Source organism: Pholcus phalangioides, unplaced genomic scaffold, assembly GCF_987345545.1.
Source record: "Pholcus phalangioides strain wild (caught in Gottingen) unplaced genomic scaffold, Ppha-v1.0 ptg000013l_1, whole genome shotgun sequence".
Lineage (NCBI taxonomy): Eukaryota > Metazoa > Arthropoda > Arachnida > Araneae > Pholcidae > Pholcus > Pholcus phalangioides.
In genome coordinates, this window is record NW_028301606.1 from 28385526 (window position 1) to 28413365 (window position 27840).

Here is a 27840-nt window from a genome sequence, read left to right on the forward strand (position 1 = left end):
AGCACAAATATTTTGTGAAGCCAATGGGCCCTTACTTTGCGCCTGTTAAAAATGGAAACAGTGCTCGCTTAATTAAAAAAAAATGTAATTCATAGGCGGTGTAGTGATTTTTGCTATGATACTTACACAAAGGAGTAATGCACGGACACGAAAACTGATTCCGAAACTTAGAGAGAGGAACTTCGTTGTTTGTATAAATTCAATTTTTTCTGTTGAGTATGTATAGTGAGTGATCTACCTTTACTTCGCGATGTAGAAGGAAATATATATAAATTCATGATTCACAGGATATGAATTTATAGTTTAAGGAGAATTGAATTTACAATTTATTTTGAATTCGATTCTAACCTAGCATATATAGTCGAATTTCAATTATCATAACCAAGAAAGATAAATTATGAAGAATAAAATTCCTTATAAGTGATTCACCAATATGTGTGTGCGCGTTCATATTATGACTAAAATTAATGAATTAAATAATAAACGCGCTTTTTAACGTTCTTGTTTTCGTAACAAAAATTTCTCTTCGAATATTCGGATATATATGTATATAGATGACGCTAGTAGTATTATTCCCTGGTATTCCTTTTTGTTACGTGACTATTATTTTTGGCTTTTTTTTTTTTGACGTTTCCTTTTTTCTGAGAAGCAACTGAGCAAGCAGCTGACAACATGGCGCCGTTGAGAGACTGCTTGATCCATTGGAAGAAAAAACTAGAACAGAGTGATGATGACGAAAAGGTAAATGAATTCGATGGAAAAGATTCGAATAAAATTAATAAATTCATATTCCTTCCTTTATTCTAATCGTTTCGCCATTTTATTCTTTTCCATGTTACTTTTTTTTCTTTCAAAAAAATATTTGTGGTGATAGTTCCGAACTGGGCCACACACACACAAATGCAATTCGAAGGGGAATTTCGCAACAGCTGTTCGAATGATTTATAAATGGGAGCTTGAAAAATTTGATTCACTTTCTAAATGCCATATCCGTATTGTGCAGCGATTAATTTGATGCTTTGTGGAGTTCGTATTCGATCTTGAAGACTGGGTAAATTGATGGTCACTTTTGGGGCCCCCCCTTGAGCTAGGGTTTTTTTTTCATGGGGGCTCCCCCTCTTGTAAAATGACAAAGATTTGTTAGGGGTTTGGGGGGGGGGGACCCCCACCTGTTAGCTTCACCTGTTTTCGGGCCGTGGCTCAAAATCGGTGAACCTTATTGTAGTTCCGGAAGGGGGAAAAAACACGTTTGCGGAAATGTTATGAACAGGTAATTATTAGACATTAAAATGGAATTAAAAGTTTTGAATGTATTCGATAAAGAAACATTGAAAACTTTGGGTTGAAGTGGGAATTTCTTGTGAAATATTTCTCATTGATTTATATGGGAGATAAAGTTGTATATCTAGAAATGAGGAAATTTGAAAATTTAATTCTATTTCAAAATGTCATTTTTGTATTATGTGCATTGAATGATTCGTTGTCTACTAGAGAGTTTGTATTTGATCTCGAGAACATGATAAAGGTTCACTGTATGAGCCTCCTGGATTGGGAGCCTTGAGCGGCAGTATTTCATGCGGCCCCACTTTTAGTGATATACAGTTGAATCCTGTTATAACGAACTCCAGGAGACCGGAGAAATCACTTCGTTATAACAAAATTTTGTTATTAAAGAATTCAAAGTTTTTACATTGTTCCTATGCAACCTTATGTGGGAGATTTAAAAAGTGTTCGTTAAAACGGTATTCGACTGTATTAAAAAAGTTTTCTCCATGTTTTTGGGGTCCCATTAGCTGCAGGTATTTTGGGCTGTAGTTATGTGAATATTTAAAATCATTAAATTCATTGTAGATCTGTGGTGGTGGGAGGGAATCATTTCTGCGGAAATGATATAAACAGATAATTATTAGACATTAAAATGGAATTTGAAAATTTTTGAGTATTAGGTTATAAGACGTTGGGAACTTGGTGAGATGTTTGCTTGAGAATTTCATGTAAAATATTTATTGTTAACCTATATGTAAGATAAAAAGATAATGGGAACTTTGAAAAAACAAGAATTGATGGTTCACTGCAGGGACCTCTTGGATCGGGACCCTTAAGCTATAATTTGCCACAGGTTAGAGCCGTTATTTCTGGGTTATAGTTCACTTACACGAATGTTCAAAATCAATGAATTTATCTGTAGTTCTGGACAGGGAAAAAAAATAATGTTTGTGGAAATGTTATAAACAGCTTATTATATATTAGACATGAAAATTAAATGGCCTCCATTCCAAGAGCCTCAAATTTAATTCCATTAAAATGAAAATTTAGAGTGTTTGAATAAAAAACATTGGGAACTTGGTATAAGTTGAGGTGTTTACAGCATTTTCTTGAGAATTTCATGTAAAATAATTATGGATTTATGTGCAAAATAAAAGATTCATAAATAACTCAAAGAAATTAAATTCAATTTCAAAGTGTCATTTTATGTATTGGTGCAGTGAATTATTAGTTGCATGTATTTGATCTTGAAAACTGAATGATGGCTCACTGTAGGGGCCTCCTAGATCGATACCTTTTATAGTGAAGGTAAATGTGTGGTGAAAAAAAGCCCTTTCCTTCAGTTCCTGATCAGTTTTTCAGTCAGAGAATTTTTTTTCTTCGCGAGACTTCCTCTAGGGACCCATGAAACGTATCGTGCATCAAAAAATATATATATTATAATTCCTGTGATGTACATTAGTCAGTTCCATTCTAACATGTCACAATGGCTGAATAACAAAAACACAGGACTGTAGCTCAAAGAAAGAAAAAAGGTCTGTTTTAAAATGGAATAAGTAAAAAATGGAACGAGATTAAACATTTTGAAACCAATTATGATTGAAAATCAACAAAATTAAATACATGGCTGGGTTTTATGATGGGAATTCTGAGATATATATATATAACCTATATCCTAAAAAACAAAATTTTGTTATTAAAGAATTCAAAGTTTTTACATTGTTCCTATGCAACCTTATGTGGGAGATTTAAGAAACAATCCTTTCCTTTAGTTGTGTCTAAGTTCTCCGTTCAAGTGTCTGAATGAACACTTTGTACTCGGTTTTTTAATCAATTGTGAAACTCTGAGTTCAGTGTATCTTGTCATTGGCATTCTGGTTGGCATTGGTGTTAAAAAAAATACATGTATCATAGAACAGCGCATACATTTATGGACAAATGGTCATTAAGTATGCCAAGAGACTCGTAACTTTTTTATTGATCTACTTTAGTTGAACAGGAATAACTCAAACTAAAGCGTTTCCTCTGAGGTTTGCAGTACAATATATAATTTATTTATTTTTGCTATTCAGTGTATTTACTGCGATTCTTTATATGTAATGTGTTCCTATTGACTTTGTAGAATGCTCAAAATGTTTTTAATTGTAATTTATAAGCCTAATCTCTGTGGTGTCTGTGTGCAGGGGTCTGTCTAGACTTTTTTAAATAGGGTTTATTTTTTGTGTGAAACGAAAAAATCTAGCTATTACATTTATACAAAATAAGTAAAATTTGTTTTTGTTAAATTTTTTTGTGAAGGGTCTGAAAAGGACCATATTTTGGCTTGACAGGCTCCTGGTGTAGCATAGTATTTCTCAAAGAATCAATACACAAAAAAAAGTTATGCAATTGAAAGAACAGTTATTTTACACTGGTTATGATCTCTCGTTCAATTGGATTCTCTTTCTATCACTGTCACAAAAAAAGTCCAGTTACAAATAGTTTGACTGTAGTTAATTAAGGATTTTGTCAATAAAACTGGGTGCATAAGTATTCAGAAGCTGAAAATTGGTTGTGAAGGTGTTTTTTTATTGCTCTGTTTAAGTTATATTTTATGCTGCATTATAAGATTATTTTGTCGGTGTGTGAACAATGATTAAAACTTATTACTCATTCTGAGATGACTTCCCTCTAATACCAGGCTTTATGGTAAAATTTCTGCGAGTAGCTTTGCAAACACCACAAAAGCAGTATTTTTGATTCCCCATCGAGCAAAATATAAAAATTAGTTACGAAAATATTTTGTTATGTATGTGAGACATTATGTGCAAAACAAAAAGGGTTGAGGTAATTTTCATTGTCTTTAATGTGAGTTTTATCAAAGTGAAGATTCAACGAAATGAATCTGGTAATAGTCTGGTTTTCTCAGTTCTAACTTGGGATGATTTTTTTTTAAATTCTCTGTTGAGGGTTTGTTAAAAATCCTAGCCTGTGGGTCTGACTGCAAGATATGGGGTGGGGGTCCTGAATATATAAAAATTTATTTCAGAGGGACTTCTTCAATATATCTTTCATTTGGCTGTATCGGGGCTCTACAAATCCCAAGTGCCAAGTCACCATTCCATTGTGACTTGAAAATCGGTATTGACTCCTATAATATTTTTGTGATTGCTAAATTGGAGTCTAAAGATGACACAAATTTTTCGGATTTCATTACATTATGCTTTTTAAAATTGGAAAATGTTATTAAGTTCCAGAGGAGAAAAAAGCCATTATTTAATGTATTTGTGTTTCTGGAGCAAAAACTGCTTGGCTCTTAAGAAATTTGATTAGTGCTGAAATATTTTTTTGAAAATAAAGTCCAGTTACAGATAGTTTGACTAGTTAATGTGGGATTTTTTTTATTATCAATAAAACTGGGCGTGTAAATATTTAGAAGCTGAAAATCAGTTGCAGAGATGATTTTTTTTATTTCTCTATTTGAGTTATATTTATGTTGCATTGTAAGATTATTTTGTTGATGTGTGAACAATAATATCAAACTTATCAATTACTCATTCATTCTAACTGAGATAACTTCCCTCTAATACCAGAATACCAGGCTTTATGGTTAGATCTCTGCTGGTGATTTTGTGAACACCACAAAAGCACAGCGTAGTGATTTCTGCCATGATGTATTGCCTATTGTCTCATAAATGTTTGAAGTTTTTTAGCAACGGATTGTTGTGAACATTCAATGAACATATTTTTCTAATACAGCACACCTTGCTTAAGATAAGAGTAAGTGAAAAGATTTTAATTGAGTGATTTTTATTTTCTTTCCAGAGGATAGAAACGATTCGTAAATTATACAAAGTGCCAATTACAGTTGAATTGCTTCGGGTGAGTTTATCTACGTAAAAAATATATCCATTTGAAATTTTTATATGCCTGAAAACATATATTTTTTTTCTTTTTTATCAATTCATTCATCTAGCCTCACTAAATTTTTGATGTTACTGTTACATGTTTATTCTCAAAGGTGACTGATGTAAACGTGAGCAAAAGTAGATGAGCTTGTCTATATAAAACAAAATGGCTTTGTATTTTGTAAATTGAGAAATTTTGCTATCAAGGTTTTGGTTGTAATTCTGGTAAAGGAATTCAAATTTAGAAATTTTATTATTTTTGAGAAAATGAATTCTTTAGATTTCTATTAAATATATACAGGGCAAAAACTTGAGTCTCTTTCAGCTCAAGTAACTCTTGAACCATTGGTTATGGTAACCAATACATACATCATCATGGTAAAACATACTTTCATTTGAAAAAGGTATTAAAATAATGTTTCCATTTTAGGTATGTTATTTATTTTATGCCGGGATTACACTATAAAAGTTTGGTAAAAGTCGTCCTACAAAACTTCAGAAATGTAGCCTATAAAGGTAGCCGCTGTGGTGGTCGAGTGGTTATAGTGACGGACTCGCGATGCGAGGATCCGGGTTCGAACCCCACAATGGTGGTCGGCTGAAGTTGGTTTTCTGTGGTTCCCAACTTCAAGGCGCGAATGCGAGCCGATCTCCCTGTTAAAGTCTCGCCACAGAGAGCAACAGGCCTACAATGTTACAAATATTCAATCATTACACTTCACTTACAATTTGAAAGTATAGATGGCAGCACTGAAATATACACAACACTAGCTACACACTCAGACTGTTAGGTGCACTCACTTTGTTCCAGACTCTGTCACGAAGCTGGGCTGGAAGAGATTTCGGCAATGGGATAAGTCTGGTGGCAGAGACCCTGGCGTTCATTCAGGCTATAAAGGTCATCGGTTGCATTTTCTACAATGTAACCAATAACCTTATTGGTTAGATTTTTTAAGTTTTATAAAAGGACTTTTATAGTGTAATCCCGGCCTTACTAAAGTTGTATATGTGACGAGATATAAAGTTCAATTTTTTTTTTATACACTTCCCCGGTCTTCTAACTTGGTGTTTCTCAACCAGAGTCCGAAAAGCATTCATACCGGCCACTTCTTTTTGTCCCATTCACTTTCTGTTAGTTGTGCTTTCCACTTACAAAAATAAATTAAACCAGGCTGCGGGCCATAGGCGGAGATAGACTTAGAAGTCTGGGGGTGGGCACGGTCATTATTGCTGGGGGGGGGCAAGATGATGATGATGTCGATTCATCTATACATATATGCATTAGATCAGTCGACTTCACCTTTGATGCTTGCGCCCCCCCCCCATATCTCCACCCATGCTGCGGGCATCCAAAAGTTGAGAACCACTACTTAAACTTCCAATTAAACTTTTGTTCTTTCTACGGAGCCCAGAAAGAAATAATAATTCTTGTTTTTCTAAGGGCAATATATATAAGGGCAGATATTTGAATCAAAAAATAGCTGAAAATCGGAGAAAAAAACATCAAATAAGACCCCTTCTAAAATGAATGGGCATGTTATTTTAATACTCTCTCTAATTGAAAGTATATTTCTATATCCAATGGTTTACAGATTATTTGAGCTGAAATGGACTTGAGTTAATTAAAATCTGCTTCAACAGGTCTTTCTCTCGAATAATTAGAATTAGAGATTTTTTTACCATAGTGTCTGATAATCAAGCCATAATTCATTGATTAAATTAACGGTGACAACTTTTTGATTTCAATTCATATAATTTTCCATCTGTATATTCTTTATTTTATTTTAAGGAAACAAGAATCGGAAAAATCATCAAGCATTTAGGCAAACAACCAGGAAAAGTTGGAAGTCATGCCTCTCTCGTTCTGCAAAGATGGCGGAATATAGTTGCTAGCTCTCAAGAAGATGAAGTGAAGTCTGATAAATATTTTGAGGAAAGCAAATCAAAAAAATTCAATAATGGTGATCTTAACGGAACACATCACAGCCCTCACAAGTCAAAAATGTATCCAAAAACTAATGGCTATGCAAAAACATCCACATTGAATGAAGATGATGCAAACAGAACTATTAAACAGGAGATTGATTCGAGCGAAGAATTTGAGGATCACAAAAAGAAGAAATACAGTGGTGGCATCAATGGATCGTATCACAGCTCTTATGAGCCAAAATATTATTCAAAAAATGATAGCTATGCTGAAATTCCTGTGTTCAGTCAAGATGGTATGAAGAGAACTATTAAACGTGAGATTGTGGATACAAGTGAAGAAGAATGTGAGAGTTATGACTATGTTAATAATAATCATAATGAGAGTGCTCAAAATGCATTAAGGGAAGGTGATCAATGTTATCGAAAGAATCCTGGTGAAGACATCAGTTACAGTGTAGAGCAAGAAACCAGCTCTGAATATGATCCTGCATATCCGCTGATTCATCCCAAAAAAATTCGATTGGGTATTGGGGATGATAGAGCATACAAACATGAAAGCTCTAATTCTAGTCACAGCAACACCAAGGGAAAAGCTGATATTAACCCTTACGGCGGAACTGATTTGGAAACAAAGAAGAGTCATAAAAATTCTATCAAGAAATCTGATTCCCCAGTTCATTTTTCCAAATCAAATTCATCCCAAATCCATGGTGTATCCATAAAAGAGAAGCACTCTACTCGGGAACATAGTAAAGAACACCATATTCGTAAGAAAAGATCACATGACTCTACAGAGCATAAGTCCAGAGAATTTGAGGAGGATATCGAAACCTATCCGATTGATAGTGGGTACCACAATAGTGACATGGAGCAAGAAATCAATTGTGAATATGGTAATGAACATTCACTGAGTATTCCCAAGAAAATACGAATGAGTATCAGTGATGATAGAGCATGCAAACTTGAAAGCTCTAATTCTAGTCACAGCAACCCCAAGGTAAAAGTTGATGTGAACCATCATCTCGGAAGTGATTCAGAAACTAAGAAGAGTCATAAAAGTTCCATCAAGAAATCCGATTCCCCAGTTCATGTTTCCAAATCATCAAATTCATCCAAGATCCAGGGTGTATCTATGAAAGAGAAGCACTCGACCCATGAACACAGTAAAGAACATGTTCACAAAAAAAGATACGACTCTACAGAGCACAAATCCAGAGAAACTTCTCAGAATGGTCATGCTCATTTGAAAAGTTATCCATCGAAGCCCTCTGTGGAAAATGACCATGCGAAACATCAAGATTCAAAGGTTATGAAACCTCCTAAATCGGATCACAAGAAGTATTCCTCAGAGAAACGATCTTCTAACTCTTCATCGAAAGTAACCTTCAGTTCAGCTTTTACAGCAGAGAAAGTAGAGCCGAGTTATCAGTGTAGTGAAAAAGATTCTCTTGCAAGGATCAAGTCGAATGTGAAAAACAAAAGTCCCACTAAAGTGAAGGTGCCACAGGCAGAAGAACTAACGGCGTCAGAAGCCAGTTTTGAGGCTTGCTTGGGACTGAACGATGTTGTAACACCCAAAAAGAAGAAAAACCCTTCTTCTTTGAAACCCAGCAAATCCTCATCTCCTTGTGACGAACTTCCCACCAAGAAAAAACACAAGGACAAGAAAGAAGTGAAGTCTTCAAGCAAAGGAGAAATTACAAAAGTTTTAAAAACTGGTCACAGCCATGTTAGTAAGTCTTCAAGCAGTGCTGGTAAGATTGAAGAGAGCCGCAAATCGTCCAGCAGTGGCCACAACTCCTCCAAGCCACAGCTACATAATAAAGACGTCCCATTAAAGAAACTTCCTGATGTGGTATGTTGGATTATATATGTATTTAGTACCAATTTTTTTTGTATATTCCTATAGTTTCGGGAAAAGCTTATATATTTTAGTTGTTTTTATACAACATATCAGTCAATGCACAATGTATCATTTTGAGTAAAATTCTATATTCTAAATACGGTCGACGGTGCTTAATGTGATTGCATTAGGAGCTCTGGTTTTTGATAGCAATAACTGATTGATTGTTTAAAATTGAATGTTCCATTTTCCCCTCCTGTTACATTTCCATGCTGTGACCTTTTAAAAAAAATTAACGATTGTAAATATATTATCCTATATCATATCAATATCATGAATATCAATAACTGGGGTATATCTACGATCTAACATTTGAGTATATTTCATGAAATCAGTTTAGAATTTTTTTAATGTTACATAAAACAGATTGTGAAATGTTCAAATGTGCCACTTTGCATTTCATTGTCCCATTTTCGGTAATTTGGTATATTGTTCCGAAATGGTTTTTTTTTAGGCTAAGATCATGTCTGTTTTTTTAGTTGATCCATAGCAAGGACTTGTAATGAGAACTGTTTAATAGGGATTACACAGTACTTTTTTAAATATACCATATAAGCCTACATAGATCCCTTGAAGTCTTGCACGATGTACTCAATTCTGGTCAACTTACAAAATATCCGAAGGTTTTCCCTTTTTTTTTTCATACTTTAATTTGCTTCCTTGCAAATGATTGTCATAAGGAAATATATAATAGCTGTTGTAACAGTATGTGAGGGAGTGCAGAAACGTTTTTCACTCTTACCTCTTGCATAGTCTGCAGTCTAATAGAGAGAACTGATGGGGGAAAAAAATGTGGTTCAACATCGGCTTCAAAGAGCGCAGAATTATTCCAGGGAAAAAACAAATTATGATGGGAAAAAAAGTTGATAGCATAAACTAAATAAAATCCTGATAACTATAAACAAATGTTTTTCTATGTTCGGGTATCTGACCGTTCTATTCCTTTCAAAAGTGATAATACCCAAATGATAACATTATCCTTGATTTTTAATAAGCGACGTCGACTGTATCTTGGAACTTAGCCAGCTATAGGTGCTTAGCCAGTATCCACTATTAAAATATAGAATGGTCAGTATGTAGAAACTGGTATCTAATTTGTTGTCATAACTTTTTCTTTCTTTTAACAATAGTATTTAGATCAAACTTTGTTATACTCTATGGAAAAGCACAAAAAATCATTTCGGGTGTCAAGGTATATCTCTCTAATTGGGATTGTCTGGAACAACTTGTTTACTTATACAGTAAAACCAATTTTATGGACACCAACAGGACAAAAAAATTTTATCCTTAAAAGAGGTGACCTTTAATCAGTGGTTCGAAATGCATAGTTTTGTTATACAATGCAAAATTATTCAGCTGTAAAACGGGTGACCGCATCTGAGAGGTGTCCGTTGAGAGGGGTTTTACTGTATTTCAATAACATTTTGATTGTGAATTTATAAAACAAAATTTATTTGAGAGATTTTAATTCATCGTATATATAGTCGATTGAAGAAAAAAAAATTTTTTGTTGATTTCGCTTCTGAATATGTTTAGGGATCTTCAACCTATGGCCTTCCGACCATTTTTAGAAGAAAAAACTTTTTTTTTCATAGAAAAAAGGATTAAATTAAAAAATCATTGAAGAGAGTTCTTGCCACTGAAATATGCACTGCCAATATTTAGAACTGAGATACTTTCCTGAATGAGTAGTAATGCTATGCATTTGATACATTGAAAGGGCATTCACATCAAATTTGTGGGACCCTGAGCCAAAACAGCTTTTTTAGGCCTATGATTTCATAGGCCTACAGGCTACATATTTTGAGATCAAATTGGGCATCCAGAAGGTATACACAATTACAGAATTGATGAAAAACACCTTAATGAAAGAAATAATTTTAGTAAATAATGGAAGAAAATGATTTCATAATTGATGAAAAGTAGTTACAGAATTGCTGAAGAAATAATTTCACAGAATCGTTAGAAGTAATAATTTTCATGAAAAAAATTAAAAAATTTTTGAGAATAATTTCAGATTTAATGAAAAAAAAATGTTTAAAAAGAGTTAATCAATGAAAGATTATATGAAAATAAATAAAACTTCAAATTTGATGAAAAATAAATTCAGAGTAAATGAAAGTGTTCATTAAAATTTGGGGGAACCCTTTTTAATAACAAATGTCATTGTATATGACTTGGTAGCCCACATGTTTCATGGAAGGTTAAATTTGGTCTGAAAGGTTGAAGGCCTCTGGCCTACACAGTGCAGTAGTACTGCAGCCTCCAGCAAGGCTTGACGAATATTAATTTGTATAATATTAATACGTACAAGGGTTCCGTACGTTATCAAGATTTTTTTATTGCTTCTCTTTATAATTGTGTATCTGTTTGGTTTCTGGCTTTATTTTATGTAAGTCAATATTTTTGTCATCATGGAGTGAAGTCACTGACACACTGTAGTGTGCACAGGTACCAGAACATAAAGGTTTGAGTTTACTTAAGTCTTTCTTCTATAGAAGTTTCTCTGTAAACTTTGTGAAGGAAGGTTGAGGCATTCTCTCCCCTTTCTTCATCCCCAAGCATTCATGATTATTCAACACACACTCGTCCCTTTTGGTCCTAAGCCTGTATAATTCACATATTCTATGGTACAATATTTTACTCAGCAAGAGACCCAGGGTTTTCCAACAACCTGTTTGTAAGAACCTAATTCTAATTGTGTGTGAGTTTGAATAGTGACTTCACTGAAATTACACAAATTCTCTAAATTATGAGGAAATTTTATGATTATCCAAGCTTATAAATTTCAAGAAAGCATTCATGTATGCACATTTAATAAATTGTATTTGTTCATTTTTGTTTGTCTTTCATGCTAATAAGAGTTATTAATTTGTAGCCGAAGCCTCCACCTATGGAACAAGCTGACATTCTATCGACATTACCAGAGATTCAACCAAATTACAAGCCTCTTCCCAGACTAGATTTCGATATTCTGCAACATCCAAGAAAAAAAGGTAATTATCAAATACATTTTTAATTAAAAAAACAGCAACAGATTAATGTTGAAAATAAAGTTGAAGATTGAATTAAATTATCGAATCATGCCAATATTAATGCAACTGTATTACAGGCTATGGTGTGATACAAATATTTTAATCTAAATTGAAATAACATATTGCTATAAAATCACAAAAGGTTTTTGCTTTTTAGCTCTATGCTATTTCAGTTTAGATGAATACATATTCATTTTTTTATCAAACTATATATATAGTTCAAAAATTGCTATATTGAGGTTTTTTATTTATTAAATGGTGGGGGGGGGGGGGTCGTTGAACTTTTATCTTTGTGACAATTTCAGGAAAAAAAATTAGTTAAATCAAGTAATTAGTTGAATCAAAGTTCGTTATATTGGGGTCCAACTCTAATATGTTGTTATACCTAGATAATGTTCTATATGAAGTGAACCAAAAGTCCCATGGGTCTGGAGTTCTATGGTACATGAGTAAAATTATGAGAGTTCAACTTAAGCATGTGTATAATTGGCTTTACTCTCTTTATGTACAGGAATAAAATATTTTTACAGTAAATATGATGAAATGTGTAATAACCAACTTAAATGGCCACTTATGCATGATAACAGATAAAAATCTGATTATACACAAATATACAAATACAACGCCACAACAGGCAAATTGCCCAACGAGGTGGCTGACTTAAGAACATCGTGGATCCCCGAGCCCTACCTACTACTGCTACACCACATATGCACCCCTTCCCCCGCGGAACCCCCCAACGAATCGGTACATGCGGGAATGTGCGTGTACGTGTAGTGCAACCTGACGTAAAGTTTGTTTCTGTGTAATGCTTGTTATGTGTAGTGCTGTCACCTGCCCCCAGTTTTACTAACTATGAGTGAAGTGTTATGGTTGAATGATTTACCGTTGTAGGACTGTTGCTCTCTGTGGCGAGACTTTTTAACGGGGAGATCAGCTCGCATTTGCGCCTTGAAGTTGGGAACCACAGAAAACCAACTTCAGCCGACCACCACTGTGGGGTTCGAACCCGGATCCTCGCATCACGAGTCCGGCACTATTATAATGCATAATTGATTTACAGGGGTGGGAACTCTGCTCCAATAGTGTAATTTTATGTTTTTCTGTGCCAAATAGCGAATTTTGCTGCAGTATGCCCAGAATTTCGGAAAGGACAGGAAAAATTTTTTGTTCCTACTTGCCGCGAAATGATTCTTTCCGAGAAGAGCTTGTTTTATTCCACTTTACTTGAACTATCGCCTTATTTAAACTATCTGCCCCTGCATCTAGCTTCCCATCGCGAAATCCCGATATTATCAGTGATCGTGCAACTGAAGATGGTTTGCAATGGTCTTTCAGTTTTAAAGCGCAAATGCGAGTCAGTTTCCATTTTCAAAAAAAAAAGTCGCCACTGGAAGCAGCAGAAATTACTGTAGTCGATCGTCATTGTGTCAAATCCCGATGTTTCGTGAAAAAAATTTTCATTCTGGGAGTAAAAAAAGCGCATGTCCGCCAGTTGCTAATTTAGAAACTTTGCTGAATAATAAGCATTAAATCGCCAATGTTGCCGAATAACGAGTGCTGAATTGCCAAACATAGTGTTGATTCTTCTGAAATTCTCTCCCATTCTGCAACAATTTCTTTTCGAGTATAAAAAAATTGAAAACTTATATAGAAAATTTTTAGCCCATTTGAGGGCGGCTGTTCCAGACAGCAAATAGTGCCCTCAGTAAGCAAAAATTGTCTTAAATAGACTGGTGCGAAAAATTTTATGACAGCCGCTCTTTCAAACAAGGCATCAAAAGCCTGAAACAACAAAAAACAAGCTGATAAAAAGATGTTCAATAAAAAAAAGACTGCAGTTGTTCTATTTTGAAAAGTGGTGAGGGTTAACGAAGATATTGTTAATTTCGCTGCTCCAATTTATAAATGTCTTCTCCGAATCCTCAATTTGCTGCTCCAAAACTGCTCCGAATCCTGAATTTTGCTGCTCCAAAGCTGCTCCGAAATAGACTGGCGAATGGGATAGGCGAAAAAACTATACGATAAACTTAGCAACTCTGAAATTCCACATCTCATGGAGATTTCCTCATATGACAGCAGAGATAAAACACATCTCAAAAGACCAAAAAATTTTCTTCGTATGCTCAGGCCTGCGCTGCCAGGTCTGTGAACATTGTACGAAGTATACAAAAACATTACACATTGCTCTTGAAGACGAGGTGATGCTGCATGTCGGTACATCTATTTATATATATATTAATACTCATATAATTATAATTATGCGGTGAGCGTACTCACCTTGGCCCTGATGAGATTCCTTTTTGAAGGGGGAAAAAAAATACGTAAATACGTTTAATCATTTTTACTACTCGCATTTATTCGTGATATTCAATTTTATCCTTGTGAGATACGTCTTGCGAAAGCAAATTGCTCTGGAACAGTGTAATACTCAGGAATATTCTCAAGTACTTATTTAGCAAAAAAAAAAAAATTTTTTTGCTCCCCTTTAGGTCTCAGGTGAACTTAAGTCACCCACCTCGTTGATCTTTATTATATTTTTCATTTGCAAAGCGCACTACTGCAACAGGAATTGGCAGAGTCATGATGAAGGGGGTTTGATGGGTTATAACTGCCCATTGGAACCCTTTCTCACCAATTATGGTTTTCGGTGGACTTTGTCACTTCCCACCCCTGGATTTATTATAACATGCCAACTCTCCAGATTTAGGCGGGAGACTCTAGATTTTTAACCCTTTTTTCTGCTCTCTAGATTTGTTAAAATTTTTCCGGGTTTTGGCATTATATTTTCTGCAAGCTTTCATATTGTCTTGGCATCAATGACTATTGTCATCGTTAGGGAAAACACCCATGGAGGGCAGCCATGGTCATTTCCATCAAGCAGCCAAAAAAAAGTATTGGTGATCACATTTAAGCAACTGGCAAAGACATGAGTGTGTTTACTTAGCGTTTATCGGCAATCATTTATCAGAGGGATGATCTTAGTTGCCGAAATTCCTGTATAATCATTATTGTATTCCATTAACGACCATGCTGTGAACACAATACGTTTTTTCGTCAGCAGGTTTTCTATTTTGAGGTTTTTAAATTGTTTCTTCTGATTAAATATGTCATCAGAAAGAAAATATGAAACTGCTTTTAAAAGTTCGTATACCCAAGATTATTGGTCACTGATAGCATCCACAAAAGGAAATACTTATGTTTTATGAACAGTGTGTAGATGTGATTTCTCTATTCTGCATGGAAAGACTGACATTAAATTATATTCTGCTCAGGGACAATGCAAAACCTGCGGGGGGGGGGGGGGGGTTGGAACTTTTCCTTAATAGATGGAAAAAAAATTTGAATTTTTTTTTATCAGTATGGGAGGGGGGGGGGATACTCCCATCTCCGGATTTCTGGATTCCAAAAGTTGGCACCTCTAACATGTATGATGTTATTTTGGTTAACTTGATGTTAATTTTGGTTCTGCTTATTATGGGATATAGACTAGTTTACAATATGATGTAAATGATTAATGTTGGGCTTTTTTTTCTCACCAGCAATGACAAATGAAGAGGCTATAATTTTCACTTCTTCCAAGAAAGACAGGACAGCTGTGTATTCTGGAAGAAGGAATTTTTATTCTACAGGTAAGAAAAGTTTGTTCATGAAATTTCATATGCATAGAAGTATGTATGATGTAGAAAGGAATTACCTTCTGGGTGAGACAATATACTAGGTGAGAAACGTGTGTTGCCCCAAAATTGGAAAAAGGAATCACAGCTAAAACAATGTGGTTCCTTTTTCCAATTTTTTGTCTATGCATGTTTTTTCTCCCTAGTATATTATGTATGATGTATCTAAGTACAGACCTGCCAACTCTCCGGATTTAGGCGGGAGACTCTGGATTTTTCATCATTCCTCCCGCTCACCGTATTTGTTAAAATTTCTCCAGATTTTCGCAGAAAATTAGATTTTATGCGAGCTTTCACGTTGTCATGACGTCAATGACTGCCGTCGTCTTTAGGAAAAGCACTCATATAGAGGACAGCCGTAGTCATTTCCATCGAGCAGCTGTTAAAAAAAATGTCTCTGTGACCGCATTTAAGCAACTGGCAAAGACGTGACTTTGTTTACATAGCATTTATCGGCAATCATTTATCATGGGCATGATGACCTTAGTTGCCGAAATTCCTGTATAATCGTTATTGTATTCCATTAACAGCCGTGCCATGTATAAACACAAGTTTTTTTTGTCAGCAGCTTTGTATTTTGAAGTTTTTTTAATTGTTTCCTCCGATTAAAAATATGTCTTCAGAAAGAAAATATAAAACTTTAAGCTATATAAAGCTAAATATAAAGCTTTTAAGAGTTCATATATCCAAGATTATCAATCACAGATAGCATTCACGAAAGGAAACACTTATGTTTTATGAACAGAAAATGTAGATGTGATTTCTCTATTCACAGCATGGAAAGACTGTGACATGGAGTTATATTCTGCTCGGGAGGGGGCAATGCAGAACCTGCCTTGGGGAAGGGGGGGGGAAGGAACTTTTTCTTAATTGATGAAAAAAAAATTAGAAAAACAAATTTTGAGAATTTTTTCTTTTGATCGAGTCTGAGTGCCTGGGGGGTTACCCCCTTTCGGGAGAATCTCCGGATTTCTGGATTCCAAAAGTTTGCACGTCTGTAAGTATGATCTGTATAAGAACTGACCATTTGTTTTTGGTTGTCCATGGAAAGATTGTTTAAAGCAGCGGTTCTCAACCTTTTTTAACTCGCGGATCCCTTTTCAGTATATAATTTCTATGGCGGAGCCCTGTTTGACTCGAGGAGCCCTTTTTTGTACATAGCTTTTATGGCAGAACCTTGTAGGTCTCTCTTATTTACTTATCTATTGAATTTACTGATTCATTTAATTTTCATCGAGTCGCCGCAAAGCCCCTGGGAGTTGCACCCCTTGGGGCTACGCGGAGCACCGGTTGAGAACCGCTGGTTTAAAGCAAAGAATCTCTTGAAAGTTTAAAGCAGAATTTCCCATTTATAGATATTCTATTCTTATTTCTTCTATAAAATTGTTGCTCGTGTTTTTCAATGGTTAAAGCATTGACATGACTGAGCAAATATTGACTATTCTAAAATGAAAAACCCTTAAATATTAAACCACTTTAATTAGAATTTGAAAACAAACTTGTTTTTTTAGTGACAAACAAAACAGCAGAGCCAAATGTTTAAAAAAATCATGGTGAGGGCATTTTGTTGGCATTAATATTACTCTTTACCCAATATGAAACTCTTGTATTTTTCTTTTACAGTGTTATCTGTATACCTTAAAATGGAAGGCAATGAAATTTTTCAGTGTAGGAGGAAGAGGGAAATTTTTCTTTTATTTCACAAGTAGTTGCAGCAAGCTAGGTTAGGAGCTAAATGGCAATGCTCATTGTACATACAGGTGAAACTTTTTATGCAGCTTCAGATCATGGCTTTTTGCTTGATTTCGCTTCACAATCAGTCAAGAATTAAATCACTGGAGATTCTTTTTCATCAGTTAAGCAATGCATGGTTCTTTTAGTCTTCACTTAAGTTTTTATTTTCAATATCTTTAGTTTACATTCATTGGCTGAGTCATTCAGTGAAGGATGTTTTTATGAAACTTCTTTAGGGTGGTATATTTTCATATTTTTTAGTTCTAAGTCTGGAGATTGGTTGCTTTTTTATTTCATAGGATTATTTGGAAGAAAAAATATTCACCAGAGATTGATTTATGTGGATGGATATTATAGTAGCATAGGCTTGGAAAAAAATGTTCAAGTCACATTAAAAAAAACAGAATTGCTATTAAAAATGTGAATAGTCTAATTTAAATACAAAAATCATGATACTTTTCAAAAAAATACTTTTATATCATAGGTTGATGAATGCAACTGGTTTGGGAAAAAATATTTTGCAGAGCAATAAAAATTTAATGTGATCGTAAATATATATAGAGTATGAAGATTTATATTTTCCTCACACTCATAACTGTACCACTGATCAGAATTAAGTTTGTAAATAATAAATGTTGTAAAATAATTTGACCACATTAAGAACAATTTGAAAATTTCTTTTTGGCTTAATTTATTTTATGTGATTAATGTTAACTTGAAGTCTTGTAAAATCAGGTGAGTTTTTTCCCCCTTTCATTGACTGCAATCATCATAAAAGGTGTGATTTTCTGTAACTTGAGGTGAGTGAAATAATTTTCATCATTAATGATGAACAGATATTTTCTGAGAAGCCACCTGAACTAGTCTGAATATTTTTAAACTGAATTTTGTGAAGTTGTGATCAAAATTTGATTCATATTTATATCTGAAGATTTTATTACATTAAATAATTATAAACAGATGTATATTGTGAATTCTTAAAATTCAAATAGTGCAATGATGTGTTATTTTATCAGTTACCTTTTTCTCTCTCTCTTCCAGTTAAACAATCCATGTACTACACCATGAGATCCAGAAATTTCACTAAGAAATTTTATTTTATTACAATAACATCCGCAACAAATTCCTATAACTAGATGTTCAGGGAAAAAAAATATCAAAAGAATACATTGGTTAAATAGAAAATAAGTAAATATTGTTTTCCCAATAAAGTTTTTAAATCATTTATGTGTATCATTTATATTTGCAATCTGCATACTTTTTTCATCAAATATATATTTGTAATGATGTGTGCATTTGGTATGTTACAATGAATTTTTATTTTTAATGGAGCAAAAGCCTAGTAATGGTTGAATTACAAAAACGAAAATACTAAGTTTATTACCTTTTTATGGGCATCTTTTTTCAGCCACTTCATTGGGCATCTTGTGTTATGGCCTTTGTGTAACACATTATACGATTCTGTTCAAAACTGAATTTAAACATCATTGTCTTTTATTGTTTCCTGCCTATTTCTAGCTTTTTGCTTTTCGACAGTTATAGGTTTTTCTTTTTTTCTTTGCAGAAGTGCCTTCCTTATTTGAGATGTGCACTAGAATACTGATAGAAAATGTTGAGTGTAAGTAAAACGCCATGCATTTTAAAACTTTTTTTTATAGCATTGTCAGAATATGTAATGTTTTGTATCTTACAGTATGTAATACAAACTTTTAAAGTATAATAAATAATTGAAACATTAGGTTGACATTGCTGATTGAAATGTGTTTCACCAAATCATAACTTTCAGGGGATTGAAGATAGTGAAACACAGGCACATCTCGGAGATAATAATCTATGGAATATGTTTGTGTTTTATATATGCAAAGAATGTGCAAGCTGTTTGATTGGTCATTTATTATACATGTGGCATGAAAGATGAAAAAACAACCGTATGAATAGATTTTTTCTGACGTGAATGAATGCTGCAATGTTTTTTTAACGTATTCACCAGTAAAATCGTTTCTATCTTGATTAGACCTCTGTGATTCAATTACACACTTCTTATTTACATCAATATTTCTTAATCATCCTGTTTTTAACTCATCCTTACCATTAAGTGACCTCCCATTCAATATATTTATACAGATTTTTTTAAAATTAATTTCTATGTGGAGATTTTTGTTTGCTGTAAATGTTTCAAATTTGATCTCTTCACAAAGAACTTTTTATTTTATTATCTTTGGAAAATCTAATTTCTTTTAAAAATTTGCTTTTTAACAGTCTATCCTTTCAATTTTTGTATGCTAATATCAAAGTTAGATTTTATATTTTTGCCTCAACAAAATTTGAGGTTTCAGTCAAGAGATGTTTCTCTTACATATAAATATAATACAGTGAAATCTTGATATAATGATACTGTGCGGACCAATAAAAAATATTGTAGAGGGATTATCATTATATTGAGCCGTCAGCTCAATTATTAGACTATAGGTATTTCTTGACAAAACTTGAGAAACCATTGCAGAAGAATTTATCTGTATACAGAATATTGTTGTGTAGTGAGGTTTAATTGTATTCATCTAAACATTGCTGTTTTTGTGGAAATTTACAGCTCTATTTTCAATTGTAGAAATTGTCTTGTCTACTACATTTTTGCCGGAAATCGCCAATTAGAGAAAGAATGGTGTATTAAAAATTTCTTTCTAGTTTTTCGAAAAATTCTTTTATTTCTACTACACATGATGGAGGTCTCTTCATGGCGATATTTAAAAATTCATGTATGAGAACTGCATCAGTGCATAAAAAAAATATTTAATTTCAATATTTTTCTTGGAATTAATGTTGATATGTTCAATATCTTATTTCTATATATTCTTGTTGTAAAAATGTCTTAATTTTCACCTGTCATCTCCAAAATTAAATATTTAGTTTTTTTTTAATGAAATGTAGATATTGGATACACTGGTGGTGTGCCTTATGATTTGCTAAAGCCTGTGTTGGAACGTTGTACAGCTTTTCAACTTTATAAGTTGGAAGACTTCAATTCCGTGAGTGAACATATTCTAAGTATTAAATGTAAAATTAGTGAAGGAACGAATGATTTCTTAGAAAAAAATCATTTGTTACTTCTAATTTATCCAATAGTAAATTTATGCTTCAAAAACTAATGTTTCAGTTTTAAATTCTACATGCTGTATATACCAGACCATCATATCATTTCAACAATTCAACTTATTTTATCAAACAGTATTTGCTTGAAGACACTCATGACTTGTGGGAACGCCATTGCCAAAAGGAATTTCGCACTAGTAAGAGAGAAGAAAGTGAAACATGGAGAGAGATGTATTTGGTATTTATATTTTTTTAACATTCTTCAAATGAGTTCAGATAATTTGATTTTTTCGCTGCATATATAAATAGCTGGGTTCATATGTTGCTTAAAAACTCCTTAAAAAGTCATTAATTTTCATTTCCTTTTTAAGGGTCCGTAAAATCCTTCCAGCTGTTTCTAAAACAAAGTTGACTTTCCCCCCGCTCTCGATTTTGTCTCCGAAAATGGGATTGTGGTAACTGCAGCTCCTTATTCAAATTATCGGTCCCTCATCGGACTTTTCATTGTGAAACTACGATTATATCATTGATCGTGCAGCTGAAGATGGTTTAACCTAGTCCAGTGTTTCTCAACAACCGATCACGGTTTTCGTTTTCAAAAAGAGAAGAAAAGTTGTCACTGCAAGCAACAGAAATTACTATGGTCGATCGTCATTGCGTCAAATCCCGATGCTTCGGGGGGGGATTCATTTCATGAATAAGAGCTAGTCCGCCGAATTATTAGAGTTAATTTGTAAATTTCGCCAAATTACGAGCGTTAAATCTCCAATGTCGCCAAATAACGAGTGCTAAATCGCCAAACATAGTGTTGAATGTCCTGAAATTTGCTCTCATTTTGCAACAATTTCTTTCTGAGTATAACTGAAAAACAAAAAGGAAAACTGAAAAACTTAATTTTAAAGAATTTGTGTATGTGTTGATCCACTTTGAGCGAGAGATGAATAAAGAGTTTCTGCAAATATATAATTTTGTAAGAAAAATCTTTGTCAACTGTGGATTTTTATTTTGAATAATTGGGTGAGGGGGAATGAATATCACTTTTCAAATTTTTATAATTTATGTGATGCTGTTATGAGTTATATTTTTGACCGAAACTTCAAAGTTTTAGAATTCTTTGGTGACAACAGAAAAGTATGTATGTAGATTGATTATTTTATGAATTCTTATGATGCTGGGCAACAAATCAAAAGTTGTAATTTCTGAACCACTTCTACATCTATTTTTGAGAAGAGGGAAAATTTGTTATGCAAATTTATTTTTAATTTGCCAATGTGCCCCGCCCCCTTTTTTTGCTGTAAAACTTATAAGTTATGAAGTTTGCCACGACTCCTTAAAAACTCCTTAATTTTTATTTAGAAAATTTTGTATGAACCCTGAATAGCCCATGCACACACACATAAAAATATTCTATTAAACTATAGATTTCTTATGAATGCTGAAAATTTTATATTTATAAAACAAGGAGATAAATGTACATCAGTTTATTTCATACGTATAATGAAATTTAATTTCTTATAATTAAAAAAAAATCCTTAAGTATTTGACAAAGTACTGATCAGTTTTGTGATCCAAAAGAATGTTCCAGCGATCAAAGATCTCTGAGATATCCTAATGTACTCTTTATATAAGGCTGAAGTTTTAATGTAAAAATTGATACAAAGTGACAACTTAGATGTTTCTAAATTTTATTTTGTCTCTTGTGTAATGCAAGTATTTGTCAAAATATTTCTACGTCAATCTTTTCATATTCATATGAAGAAAAATGTATCTGTAAGCTTAAAACCTGCTTAACTTGTGTACAACAAAATTAAGCTCAGGCATGTCGCTCTCGGGCATTCGCATTACACATTACCTTACAATGTAACAATTATAGATAATTGTACCATATCATGATGTATAGGATTTGTTAATGGATTCATTTTTTAGTTTTGTATAAGTTATAACTACACTTTTCAAAATAATTTTTTCCTGTTGTTTTGCAGAGGTGTTTTGAAGAAAAGGAGAAAAAGTTGAAAGCTCTTACTGCTAACATATCAGCATCTATGTCCAAGTCAAACCCTGGTAAGTCTGATAAAGAAAGATTTGATACATATTTTCAATTTTAAGGAATTTATTCAATACAATTATTAATAAACTGGTTTTTTCTTCTCTCTTGTTTCAGTGAGGCAAGTGAAGCTAGCCTATGTTGACTCTGTCGTGAAACCTCCCAGAGAAGTTGCTAGGAAGCAAGCTAAGAATGGCACTGCACTACCGGTCAATCATACAGTCAAAGCTGGTCCACCATCCAAAGCCACGCCAAGACCTACTGCACCTGCAGTTAATGCAGCTTTAGCACCCAGTAAACCATCGGGTCCTATTTCATTGAAAAGTAATTTCAGCTTATTTCTTTCATATATTTTTCTTTTTACTGTACGCTTTTCAACAAACTATAGACCAGTTAATGAAGCATAATGTTAAAATATTTTTTGTCTTTAGAGTAAAATAACTCAACAAATAAGTTCAAAAGATGTCTCTCCCCCTCCACTATTCATACAAAGGTTTCAAAAACTTTCCTGATGGGAACATTAATTCAGAAAATAAAATTTAACTCTGTGGGGGAATTAACTCTTTAACACCCAGATAGAAAACCTGGGAGGGTCGTGAAAATACCAAGTTTTTTGTGTTCGAAGTGGACTCGTCCAAATTTTGGCCACTCTCCCTCTCCCCACCCTTTCTCCATGAGTTTCTATTCATGCCACCCTTTGCATTGACGTTCACCCTTTCATTTCAATGGATTTTCGGGAGATAATTTGTCTATATATATACTGAAAACACCCCTTTCCTCACAGTATTATCTCTTTGTAAAATGCATTGAGTACCCTTGGTCCATTCTCAAGGAACATTCTAGTACATCAGCTTTTAAAATCCCATTGATAGGGCATTGCAGTTGTATTTCCGGTCCCGCCTCTGACAAGAGCTTTCATCTTCTTCCCCATTGGTGACAAAAGCCCACCAAAACATACCCATACTCCCTAGCTGGGCCGACTTGAGGCGGTTATGGGCATAACCTACTCGGCCGACTTCGGGCGATCTGGGCATTATAGAGTTAAACCACGTCCTCTCATTTGCAGCTAGATCGCTATGCTTTAAAGGCAATGAACCTCTCAGTCTGTCCAGACTTTTTGTAGGGTCCTGTTTTTGTAAAAAATTTTCCTTATTTTTGTGAGGTGGTGTCATTAATTTGGTAAAACATAAATAATTCTATAATATATTCATGTCATATAAATAATTCTGTGTGCGAAAGGCAAAATAATCTAGTTAATCACAAAAGAAACGAAATACCAAATTTATGATTTCATTAATTTGTATTGTGTAAATGGTTGGTTTTTCAGATCTGGAATTTTGTGAAGTGTCCATAAAACAGGCCCCGAATTTCGGCTGAACAGACCTGTTTTTCCTTGAGCTCATGTGTACTGAACAGGACAGTCCATAGACAGTCAAACCTATCTAAAGCTAACAATTGCTGACACTATCTGATTTGGATGAGTTGCCATCTGGTGACAATGTCGGCAATTATGAGCTTTGGCCTGAGTTAGGTCTTGTGTCCATGTATGGTCTTATTGAGTGCACACAAGCTCTAAAAAAAAGGGGGGGGGGGTTGTTGTCATTGTGACGTTGTCTTTGTGATCTTGCCCAACAAGTGAGAGGATGCAAGTTCAATTTCCTGCAGAGGTATTTGAATTTTCTTCCCTGAATTCGTCTTCACATCAGCCCATTGTTTAAATCCTTAAAAAAAGGTCATATTTAGAGATGTGCAGCACTAAATTTTCTCAGAGCATTGGTAGTGTTAAAAATATAATTGTGTTAAATATCATTATTTTATTGTTTATATTAGAGTTTGGTAAGTTTTCCAGTAACTGATTGTATCAACAAAGATTTATTACAGTTAGCAGTTTTAGAGAGGTACTACACATCCATGTAGCTATGATGGCTTCACATATAAGGATTCAATTTCAGTTACTATTGATAATATTGTGACTTACATCAAACCCTTTTATTTATAATTCCAAAAATCAATGGTTTACTGCATATATAATTGCTGTAGGATATTTCCTGATCTTGCTGTAACACTTCTGCATTGAGTTTATAATTTTGGATTTAATTATGGTTCATAAAACCCCCCATTCTATTTAATTCAACAAACTGTCTTGAATTCAATTAGCTTAAACAATCTAATGCATGTTTGTTTTTTTAATATTAAAAGCAGTTTTCATTGATCAGAAATTTTCTTTTTTTAAAAGCATTGAAAACCTGATAAAAAAAATTTAAACTTCACTTTCAATCAAAATATTTCATCTTGAAGTTTTAACCTTTGTCAAATTTTAGGGATAAGGGGTAGCAGATTTTCTTTATTTTATAATCTAATTACATTAATGCTCATTCATGAATTTAACAATCAAGATGTTTTTTCTTATTTTTCAGAACCTAAAATGGCACCTCTCATGGCCAAAACACTCAAATGCATGAAGAGAGTTTACAGGAGGTAACTTAGGGATTTATGTTTAGATTACAATATTTTTAGCTTGTCTGAAACTGTATTTAATTGAAACTACATCATGCAGGTTTTGTATAAATCTACTAAGGCAGCCCATTGTGGTATAAACGTTTGTATCAGCAAAAACAAACCTGTTGATTTGTGATTGTGTTAGTGTTATTTAAAAACTATGGGCTGTTCAGAATGAAAGGGTACCCATTTTACTGTGATCATATGCTAAGTTTTTTTCAATTACCTCAATTGTAAATTGTATCTTTCACAATATGTAACTGAAATTATGAATGTACCATGATAACTGAAAGGTCATGTCACAAAATGTTATTTGATTTATGCCGATGTGAATAATAGTTTTATATGTAAAAAAGAAAAATTGCTATTGCAGATCAACCATTAATCATTTGTAGTAGCATGAGGCCAGTTCTCAAAGAATACAGATGTACTGCACATAATTTTTATCTAGCATTTTAAGCTTTCAAAGTTCATTTAAGTGTGATGTGTTTGTGTTGAGGATTTCATAACATTCTCAATTGAAATCCATCTGAAGTTTTGGATTATAGTATTGATTAATTAATATTATCAATAAATTTAGTGGTAGTGAAATTTTCCAAACAAAAGTACAGTGATTCAGGTGATACAAAAAATTTCTATTTATTCACATATATCCGAATATGAATCTTGCTTGCAAAAAGTGAAATTAACCTGGCAAAAACATTTTGCCTGCTTTGTTGTTTCTTTTTAACTGAGGAAGATGCACAAGGGGGTTGTTACTGATTGTATACAAGGCAAGATATGTTTCCCCAAATGCAAATTTTCCTAGGTTAAAATATTTTTTACATTCTTTTTTTTTAAATCTCGTCTGTAAGAAGAGAAATATGCCTCATGTTACTAAGATCTTGTTTTATCTTAATACAACACAACAAAGGTTTGTGTGTTTTGACATGAAATTTTCACCAAATCAGTGGTTAGATTAACATAAATATTTATTAATATTCTATTCCGATATTAAGGTTTGTCCGGGTGATACATTTGATAGCTTTGTTCAGTTAAACACGACTTTGAGATATGTAATAATTTCACAGAACGTTGCAGAATTCAGAGAACTTTCTCTCAACTCTTTTGTCAACTTAGTTATAAACTTGAACACATATGTATGACAAATTTCTGTGAACATTGTTATTTATAGCAACCATTTTTAATTGTTATGGCACCAGAAAAACTGTTCATTTGTAAATTTTGTTTTCAAATTTTTCAACATGTATTATTATGTGGGCTCTAACTTGTTGTCACTATCATTGTTATTATTTTTCTAAACAGATTCCATACGAAAAAGGTATGATTGGGTATGAAATTTCTTCTGCATTGTAGCAGGGAATTAAATGCTTTGATGAAAAATTTATACTAAATCATTTTACCTTTTATATATATATATATTTAAGGAACCTGTGCATATATATAATGGCGCCTTTTATCATGGAAAGTCAAAACTGGCTATATTGTATTGTTTTGCTTCTGGTGTGATTTGTTTTATATTTTAACTAATGAAAAGTTCAATGTATTTAGCTAATTCTTTTCCACTGTATAGATTACAAGAGAAGAAAATTAGTGTTCTGTTTAAAATCCATGCAGTTTGACCTCTCTGTGGGGATTCAAAATAAGAACACATACTGGGTGGGCAGATAATTTTTTTTGGGGGGGGGGGGTCTCATTTCTGTATATCATTGGCAAAAGAAAAAATAAGTGGTTACAAAACCAATGTAGTTGATATACTACTTGAATAAATGCTTATTTTCAGTCTGAAATCTTAGATTATATCCAAGTGTATAGTAAAACTGAAAGGCAAAATCCAGTCTGAGCATCTTGATACTAAATTTTTTTCTATTGATTCTCTTGTTCCCTTGTTCGCACGAAAACATGTAGCGAGCATATTTAAACAGAAAATTTCATCAGTTAAAAGCAGTATTTTTATTTATCTTTGTAATTAAGTGCAGGCTGTAACATTTTTCAGGGTTCCCAGCAACCTGTAAAGTCAGGGAAATGGAAAATGGGCAGGAAAAATATAAAATATTTGGCAAAGTCAGTCAGAGCAATATGCAAATATTTAACAGAAGACAGGGAATTTCATTTCTGCTTGAGGCTGAAGCCCATCTGCTTACATATAAACAAAATTACATTTATAAAAAAATAGAATAAAGGGAAAATAGGAACGTGTGTGAGTTGAGATATATACATGTCAAGCAGACACTGATATACAGGTCATCTCTAGAAACCAAATATAGATAATTCTACATATAAAATACACATACTTTACACATGCCCATTACAAACTATGAGGTTTAATAAATTTAATACAACTGCAAACCCAATCTGGCTGTGTATTCAAAAACTGATTAAAGTGCAAAGAGGGGGTGAAAATATAACATAGGGAGATTAGCACCAGACAGGTACGAAAGAGATGTTCTGTGAAGGAAAAAAAAAGATTTAAAATTTAAAATATTAAGACTACGCCGTAATTAGGATTTGTGTGTGCGGGGGAGGAAACATCATTTTTTATAACAGTATTTTTGGTCTTTCCTAAATTTTTCTGTGGGGGAAGTTTTACCTTGTCCTTTAGTTCCACCCCATCGAGTTGAGATTTTGAATTATATATTTTTTTTCTTCTGGAGTGTTTATCAGAGAAAGTCGGGGAAATTATCTAGCTGATTTTTCTGAGAACCTTGTTTTCGCCGAGATGACACTGTGGAAGTGAGCAAGATGTCTTATTCTAGAGAAGAAAAGATGAGTTCTT

General features: G+C 33.4%; 1 protein-coding gene across 1 annotated transcript; it reads left to right on the forward strand.

The window, feature by feature from the left end:
• The first annotated feature begins 645 nt into the window (after nucleotides 1-645).
• LOC149078911 (uncharacterized) lies at nucleotides 646-27230 on the forward strand. The gene is made up of 11 exons (XM_089241109.1): nucleotides 646-741; nucleotides 5071-5127; nucleotides 6943-8937; nucleotides 11864-11981; nucleotides 15563-15652; nucleotides 18996-19049; nucleotides 20360-20457; nucleotides 20658-20759; nucleotides 22504-22582; nucleotides 22683-22889; nucleotides 24983-27230. The coding sequence occupies exons 1-11, from the start codon at nucleotides 673-675 to the stop codon at nucleotides 25045-25047; spliced, it is 2934 nt and encodes a 977-aa protein (XP_089097235.1). The 5' UTR covers nucleotides 646-672; the 3' UTR covers nucleotides 25048-27230.
• Nucleotides 27231-27840: the final 610 nt, after the last annotated feature.

What these genes read in the sequence shown, in the direction of transcription:
- LOC149078911 (XM_089241109.1), top strand. Translation starts at nt 673, where the DNA reads ATGGCGCCGTTGAGAGACTGCTTGATCCATTGGAAGAAAAAACTAGAA. An exon ending in CATGGAGAGAGATGTATTTG is followed by an intron (nt 20,760 to 22,503) that starts GTATTTATATTT and finishes GTTGTTTTGCAG; the next exon opens with AGGTGTTTTGAAGAAAAGGA. An exon ending in GGGTCCTATTTCATTGAAAA is followed by an intron (nt 22,890 to 24,982) that starts GTAATTTCAGCT and finishes CTTATTTTTCAG; the next exon opens with AACCTAAAATGGCACCTCTC.